Consider the following 7,284-nt stretch of genomic DNA (forward strand, 5'->3'; position numbering starts at 1 on the left):
ACAACTGGAAGGATGATGAATGGCCTCCTGAGTGGATAATTCATTATTATGGCCCTGCTACCTGGGCCGAGGATGGGTCTTGGGGCTACCGCACCCGCATTTATATGCTAAACTGCATAATTAGGCTGCAAGCAGTTGTAGAAATTATAACCAATGAAACTGCCAGGGCTCTTAATTTACTTGCTAAGCAGCAAACCAAAATGTGCAATGCTATCTACCAAAATCACCTGTTCTTAGATTACCTGCTTGCTTCTGAGGGTGGTGTTAGTGGAAAATTTAACCTGAGCAACTGCTGCCTACAGATAGATGATGAGGGAAAAGTCATAGAGGAGATCACAGATCGAATGAGAAAAGTTGCTCATGTCCCAGTCCAAACTTGGAACGGTTGGAAGCCCAGGGAGTTATTTGGAAGATGGTTTTCGTCTTTTGGGGGGATTCAAAACCCTCATAGGTACTGTCCTCCTAATTCTGGGAGGATGTTTGTTCTTACCTTGCTTGGCTCCCTTGATTATACGATCGGTCTGCAGTCTCATTGAGACTATGGTTGAAGAGAAAAACGGCTGCTCATGTAATGATGTTATGGAAATATAAACCTCTAAGCCAGGATGATGCTCTTTAACCCAAAATAGAGGGGCCTGAGCATCAGATGGGCTAATGTGGTGGGAACCCCTCCCTAAGGAGAGAGAGAAAAGTGGAGAAGAGCGGAGATAAGACTTCAAGGTCACCTAGATATGCGCCCAGGGGCCTACATCCCCCATGTTCTTGTAAACTGAGACAACTTAATCAGACTGCATGTTTATGTGTGTTATCATATATGGGAGACAAAGAAATAGAAAATGTATTAAAAAAAACTATGCCATGTGATGTGGGCCACTCAATTCTATGGGTACGAATTCGAGTGGTGCCGGCACGAATAAAGTTGCTTCCTGGAAAGAAAATCCCCGGTGTCATGACTCTCTGTGAAAATCCTGCAACATTGTCTCCACTGTGTTCCACTGGCTGCTCCCTGAGGAGCCTTGGTGGTTGTGGGGAGAAGAATGACGTTGCCCCAGTCCCTTCTTAACCAAGCACTGCAAATCACTTCTTAGGTCAAATCTCCCTGTGCTGCGGATGTAACCACGGTGGGCTGAGTTCTATGCCCCACACCCCACCTCATTCCCAGGTCCCAGTCAGTGGGCTTTGTTTATACCGCCCTAAATAGTCCCGCAGGTTGCTGTTTCCCTGCTGCCTGGGGTTGAGTTGGGGGGTGGGGAAAGTGTTGCAGCCTCAGATCAGCTGGGGTCAAGCATCGATACAACCGATACAACCGGAGTGCGTTTGGGAACTTGCAACTTCAGGTCCAAAGAATCCACGAGCCGGTGCTGCCCCTGCATCACCGGGCCACCGCTGTAACGGATGGTTTCGGGAGCACTGCAGTGCAGTTTTTTCTGGCACCTTCTCGGACTGGGGGCGCCTAGTTCAAAGTCAGCACCCCACCCAGAGCTAAAAAACACTCTTTCCAAGCCGAGGTGGTTTTTTTTCTTCTCTTCTCCAGGGATGGTTCTATGAGCAATCTCAGCTTCTCTTTCCTTTCCCCTGAACTCGAGGCAGCTCACCACTGCTTGCCGGTTAATCACTCACCACAGTTGCACGCAAGCCGGGTTCCCTCCCCACCCTCCATATCTCCGGGTCCAGGCCTGTTTTCATCTTCCCCAGTTCACACTCACACATTTATGAGGTTTCCTTCCCAGTGTATTCTGTCTCTTTCTCTTCCCAAACTCCTGTGGCTCAGTGTCCTATGACTTCAGGGACTTCCGTGCAAGGGAAATGCACGGAGCTCCCTACTTCTCGGCCATCTTGCAGGCGCTCCCCATAGATCTATAGCTGTTATTATTAACAGTTCTCTGCCTACTCTTGAAAATATCTGTTTTTGGATGATACATTTTAAGTGTCCACTGGATAGAGATAGAGATATACATATACAGATAGGTATAACCAGTTCTATGTACATGTGTGTTCATAAATTTCTGAGTGCATAAGTATGTGTTCTATGTATCAACTGAAAACTATTCTTTCTATGAATTCTTCCTATGAATTTATTCTAACATGAGCATTGATATAGTCTGCTTTACAATTATAATTTCTATAAATATTCTCTGTGACATAGAAGCCTTCTGAGTGCTTCTTTGACCTCTGTGTTTTTCAGGCTGTAGATCATGGGGTTTAACATTGGCGTTATAACCCCGTATAGCATGGAGATGAGTCTGTCTCTGGCTGGAGAGTGTTGACTTGATGAAGGTCGCATGTAGGTAAATATTGTTGTGCCATAGAACAGACACACCACTAGGAGGTGGGAAGCACATGTGGAGAAAGCTTTGTGCTTCCCTTCTGCTGTCTGGATCTTTAGAATGGTGGATATGATGTAGATATAAGAGATAAAGGTGGCTAGGAAGGCGCTGACCCCTAGTATGCCTCCTGCCACTAAAACAAGCATTTCAGCTACATACGTGGACGAACATGAAAGGGCTACTACTGGGGGGATGTCACAGTAGTACTGGTTAACTCTGTTGGACTTGCAAAAAGACAGGCGGAACGTGGACACTGTATGGAGAAGGGAATTGAGAAACCCTGCTGCCCAGGTCCCAGCTGTCAGCTGGACACAGCAAACCTTGGTCATGATGAGCATGTAACGGAGGGGGAAACAGATGGCCACATACCGGTCATAAGCCATGACAGCAAGAAGGAAGACCTCAGTCCCTACCAGGGCCACCAGGAAATAAAGCTGTAAAGCACATCCAAGGAAGGAAATGCTGTGCTGCTCAGTCAAAAGGTTCTCCAGCATCTTGGGGACAGTAGCTGAGGGGCAGAATATGTCTAAGAGGGACAAATTTACCAAAAAGTAATACATGGGTGTATGCAGCTTTTTCTCAGTCCCAATGGCCAAGATAATGGCCCCATTTCCTAACAAGGTGACCTGATAGATGATGGCAAAGACCACAAAGAGAGGGTAGCGCACCTCAGGGAGATCAGAGAGTCCTATGAGGATAAACTGAGTGACGGTGGTAAGATTGTAAATGTCCATCTCCTCTCTCCAGAAGTGATTTTCTGAAAGAAATGAAACAAACACAGGTTAGAGTAAAAAGCCAAGGATGAGAAATTCTAGAGAAAATTTCAGAAAAAAAAATCTTGATGTGTGGCTCATGAAACAGAGATTTAACTTATTAGAAAAACTGTGAAAAACATCTCCTGTATTCATGTTACTTGAAATAGACATCCTTAGTTCTTTATAAAGAGGTAGACTTCTGAGAAACTCAGGACGCATTAAAAATTTACATTCTCAGCAAAACAATTGTGGATCTTTCATCAGTGTTGGGATTTCACAATTCAGTAAACATTGGCGGTGTGCTTCTCATACCTGCTTGGGCATTTACATTATTTTGCCTTGTATTATCTAAATATGCACTAGCTAAATTCTGAGTAACTTGAAAGTGGAGGCATACATTTTACATGATATACAATTTGAATAACTGTTAGCAACTAGCAAACTTATAGTATAAGAATTTTTATGTAAATAATTGTTCAGTAAAAAAAATAATGGATGATATGTCTTCTGTTCTAACAAGGTGTTTCTACCGGTAAGGTTAGATGTGTGAATGCTTTTATAACTTCAAAATTATAATAATTCAAATATGAACATTAACATTTATCTTTCCACAAAGAGCATATGTTAATAACATTAAAATACCCTGTAAAATATAAATAAAACCATGGTGCACCTGGGTGGCTTAGTCAGTGAAACATTCAACTCTTGAGTTTTGCTCAAACATAATTTTACAGGTCAGGAGATAGAACCCCACATTGGGCTCCACACTGCTGGCACAGAGCCTCTTTCAGATTCATCTCCCTCTGTCTCTGGCCCTCTCCCACTCTCAAAATAAATAAATACACCTAAAATATATATAAATAAAACCTGGGTGATAGTTTTTATGAACAAATATATTCATGCAATATTCAATGTCCTTCAATATGCAGTTTTGGGGCTCCTGGGTGACTTAGCCTTTAAGCATCCCACTTCAGCTCAGGTCATGATCTCAGGGTTCTGCAGTTTGAGCCCAGGTCGAGGTTTGTGCTGACAGCTCGGAGCCTGGATCCTGCTTCGAATTCTGTGTCCTTCTCTCTCTGCCCATCCCCTGCTTGTGTACTGTTTCTGTCTCTCAATAATAAACATTAAAAATGGTTTTAAATTATATAAATAATCATATATAATATAATTATACTAATTAAATAATTAATTGTAATTACTATGGCAAAATTGATCCTCTGGCCATAGTAACTCATTTAATTTTTAATTGCCTTTGTATGCGTTTACTAGTCCACATAATCATAAAGTTTAAGACTGTTTATTTAAAAAATTCTCTTCTTTCTTTCATTTTTTTTTTTTTTTTACAAAAGTAACTTTAACTTAATTTCAACAAAACTTTTGTGGAATTTTTGTCACTTTGAAACTATTTTCTTTATTTAATGTCACATATGTCAGATAATAAATATTAAATTTATGCTAAACACTTATTTTTCTTTTTATGCACCCTTGGTGCTTTGAATTATTTTTAACAAGGATTATGAGAAGTAAGTAAAAAACATCCTCAAGAACATGAGCTAGTTATGTATCAGATTACATAATCAATATGCACCCTTCATAACAAAATGCACATTCTCTGAACTTTGTTCTTTATTAAGTTTTTAAAACAAATGTATAGCCTTCGCATATAGAATTCAGAATATGTTTATTTGGGGAGAGAACTTTATTTATCTCAGCCTTATCCTCCTCTTGAATTCATAATTTAAAAGTTTATTTAAAAGTTTATTTAACTTTTTAGTTAGAAAATAAGAGTAATATTTTCATTAATAATATATAGCTAAGGAGGAAGTTCTATAACTTACCTTATTATTCCAGCAGATAGATACCACATATACTAAATCATCTGAGAAATTTGTGTGATATGCAATAGCTCACCTGTTGTGAGACTGCTGTAAATGTAAGCATGATTGTATATGAGGAATGCACACTGAAATCAGGTTTTTTCCTTCTTTTTTGGCGCTGGAGGCAACCAAATTATCAATTAATTAGAATTGGAAAAGAGATGTGTGTATAAGATTGGCTTTCTCTTGGAAAGTACTCACAAACCAAGTTGTCTCATTATTTATAAAACTTATCATATGCATGATGTGAAATCCAAATGTACCATAAAGAAAGCTGGTTTCTTTAGCAAATAGTTCCTTCAAATTTCCACTATATGAAGGAAAACAGCATCACTTAATTAAACAAAATAATCATCAATAAATCTTAGGTGTTAAGATCATTTTAAAAATAAAATTTATTTAATAATCGATATCAAGGAAAATATACTTAAGATTTATTTAAAATAGGAAGATTATTTTTGTTAGAGCTACATTGTTACAGATGTTCTGTAAGCTTTTTTAACATAATTATTGATACCTAATAAATTGAAGGAATTAGCAAAGTCCTTCCAAGATTTAATCTTTCCAGCTACTCTGTAACATTCTTCTTTTCTGTTAGATCTCATGGATCCAGTTTTCCAGGGAGTGTGCATTCATTACAATGGGTCAGAAAAATTTATTACATCGGTATTCCACTATTTTAGACACACACGTGTGTGGGCATGCACAATTTTTAGTGCTGAAATTAAACAATGTTAAGTGTTTATTTAAATATACATTCTATAATATTCAAAATTCCTCATTTTAACTTATCCATTCAGTACTCAGTTTTAACTAGTTTCTTTAATACATATATTTTCACACCTTACTAACATCTTCACAATCATTCAATTATTTGATTTAGCTTCAGAAGTCTATATTTTAACTTACAACTTTCCTTTCAGCTTAAGAGTACTCACTGTCAATACAAATGTTCAGCAGGGGCACCTGGGTGGCTCGGTATGTTAAGCGTCTGACTCTTGATTTCAGCACAGATCAATATCTCACAGTTCATGGGTTTGAGACCCACAGGAGGCTCTGTGTTGACACCAAAGACTCTTCTTGGAATTCCTTCTCTCTCACTCTCTCTACCCTTCCTCAGCTGGCATGCTCATACTCTCGTTCTCTCAAAAATAAACATTTAAAAATATTCAACAATTAGAAAGCAAAATGATCCAGTCACAAAAAGCATTAATAATGAAAAGCAAAATTCTCACTTATATATAGGGTGTCTATTGCAATGTATTCTATAGTTGATATCATGCACACTTTTCCCTTAGGAAAATAAATAAATAAATAATGACTCTAGAGAGAATATTTGGCTCTTCTTCATATATCTAACTTAGTACCAACCTACTAATGGGGACTTATTAATAATAATATGAACATGCTTATTTTATAGTCAATCTACTGGAATTGGATAAAAATGCTAAATTATAGTAGAGTAAAATTTTGTGAGTTGTAACTGTCTAAGGTAAAACTGTGCATTCAGTGAATGTAAATGAAAGGCATAAGATGTTCATTATGCCATTACAAATTTTTCTATAACTTTGTAATATTTTCAATAAAATGTTGGGAGAAAAATTAAAAAAAAATGACATTATCCAGAGTTAATTTGACTACATGGGCTTCTATATTCTGCCCCTAACCTGTGTTATGTATTGGTTCAGGGGGACAAGGTAGGTTGTGCCCGCGATCCAACCGAAAGCCTTCGTCCCAGTTCCAGTTTCAGTTTCAGCTACTTTGCCGCGGCGTGCGCAGCGAACTTTGTTATCTGTTTCTTTCTGTAAATGTTTCTGCGCAGCCAACTGTGCGCAGTAAATTTTGTTATCTGCTTCTCTATGTGAGTGTCTCTGCACAGCCAAATGTGCGCAGTAAATTTTGTTATCTGTTTCTCTGTGTGTGTGTGGGCGGCGAACTGTGTTATCCATCTCTCTATGTGTGTGTGTGGGCGGCGAACTGTGTTATCCATCTCTCTATGTGTGTGTGTCTGTGGCTGTCAGTTGTGTCTGTTGGACTTTTATTACTGCGCAACTGAGACTGACAAAATGAGACAGACACCCTCTAAATCCCTGGACCTGTTGCTCACTCACTTCAAGGATATCAGAGCTCGAGTGCACAATCTCTCCGTGAAAATTAAAAAAAATTTTTTTTTTTCCAGAATCTTTTCACCAAGTAAAACAGCAGGTCTCTCGGCCCTGCACGGGCCACCTGAACCAGGTTCCATATATCGTTGTCTGGGCTAACTTAATGGATCATCCCCCTCCATGGCTTAAACATTCTTTTACCTCCCCAGCTGCCGCCTTC

The 7,284-nt window shown here is 39.1% G+C and overlaps 1 protein-coding gene across 1 annotated transcript; it reads right to left on the reverse strand.

Moving 5' to 3' along the window:
* Nucleotides 1–2,122: 2,122 nt before the first annotated feature.
* On the reverse strand, nucleotides 2,123–3,061 carry LOC120224750 (olfactory receptor 5V1-like). The gene has a single exon (XM_039223000.1). The coding sequence runs from the start codon at nucleotides 3,059–3,061 to the stop codon at nucleotides 2,123–2,125; it is 939 nt and encodes a 312-aa protein (XP_039078931.1).
* Nucleotides 3,062–7,284: the final 4,223 nt, after the last annotated feature.

The sequence above is a fragment of the Hyaena hyaena genome, unplaced genomic scaffold (assembly GCF_003009895.1).
Source record: "Hyaena hyaena isolate Hyena2069 unplaced genomic scaffold, ASM300989v1 scaffold_1247, whole genome shotgun sequence".
Lineage (NCBI taxonomy): Eukaryota > Metazoa > Chordata > Mammalia > Carnivora > Hyaenidae > Hyaena > Hyaena hyaena.